The 1,065-nt window shown below is 46.3% G+C and overlaps 1 protein-coding gene across 1 annotated transcript in view; it reads left to right on the top strand.

Moving 5' to 3' along the window:
* stra6l (STRA6-like) overlaps nt 1–1,065 on the top strand; it is a 13,418-nt gene that overhangs the window by 3,924 nt on the left and 8,429 nt on the right. Inside the window, 2 exon segments of the mRNA XM_020618459.1 lie at nt 140–240; nt 618–666. Of these exon segments, the coding sequence (XP_020474115.1) occupies nt 140–240; nt 618–666 (150 nt within the window).

Here is a 1,065-nt window from a genome sequence, read left to right as displayed (position 1 = left end):
ATCAGTGTGATGATTTGCTGTGGTGACCCCTAAACGGGAAAAGCCGAAAGTGACTTTCTTTCTATATACATGTATATAAGCAAATAAATAAACATGCTGAAATTCAAGACTTAAATTCAGAATGTTACATGCTTTCACACAGTGCTCTGATTCTCTAGGAAACACTTGAAAAGACTGTGGAAAGGACAGAGGAATTTTCTTCCTGAGAGGTTTCACAAGCCTCAATCTGCTCTCAGTGTAGTAAGTAAAATACACACAAACAGCAGATGGTAGACGAGTCCAGGGCAAATCTTATCATTCACAACTTCGACACTGGGCTCAGTTTTAACTGTTTCCAGAGCATGATGTGTGTCACTGAGCTTGAAGTATTTCTGCTATGTCTTGTAAACCATATGGTTGCTTGCACGCCACCAGCTCCGCAAAAACACTACATGATTATCAGTTTTGTTCTGGCTCTCAGTGGGCTGAACGTGGTTCCCAGAACAAAGAACAGATTGTGGCTAACTGTCAAAGGAAAAGCAAACACAGGCTCTGCCAAACACACACATTTTCAAGTGTTGGAAATAGTCACCGTAAATACAAATAACAAGACAAATGTTCTCATTAAATTTTCACAGGCTTCCATTGCAAGATACTCTGGATGGCAAATAGCATTTACACTATGGGGTAAGAGTTTTACTCTGTGAAAAACAGGAAGCACAGACGTACTGTGTTTTCAAACTAAAGTCTGAAGTTGCATAGTGGATTGGGCAGCAGTCGAAGGCAGGGGCCCCGACAGCCCGATCTCTGGACACGGAGACTAGCCATGGGGACATGGAATGTCACCTCGCTGGTGGGGAAGGAGCCTGAGCTTGTGCAGGAGGTTGAGAGGTACCGGCTAGATATAGTCGGGCTCACCTCCACGCACAGCTCGGGCTCTGGAACCTTACTCCTTGAGAGAGGCTGGACTCTCTACTACTCTGGAGTTGCCCGCGGTGAGAGGCGGCGGGCTGGTGTGGGCTTGCTCATAGCTCCCCAGCTTAGCCGCCATGTGTTGGAGTTTACCCCGGTGAACGAGAGGGTCAC

The sequence above is a fragment of the Monopterus albus genome, unplaced genomic scaffold (genome assembly GCF_001952655.1).
Source record: "Monopterus albus unplaced genomic scaffold, M_albus_1.0 scaffold205.1, whole genome shotgun sequence".
In the NCBI taxonomy this organism is placed as follows: domain Eukaryota; kingdom Metazoa; phylum Chordata; class Actinopteri; order Synbranchiformes; family Synbranchidae; genus Monopterus; species Monopterus albus.
This window is presented reverse-complemented; position numbering and strand designations above follow the sequence as displayed.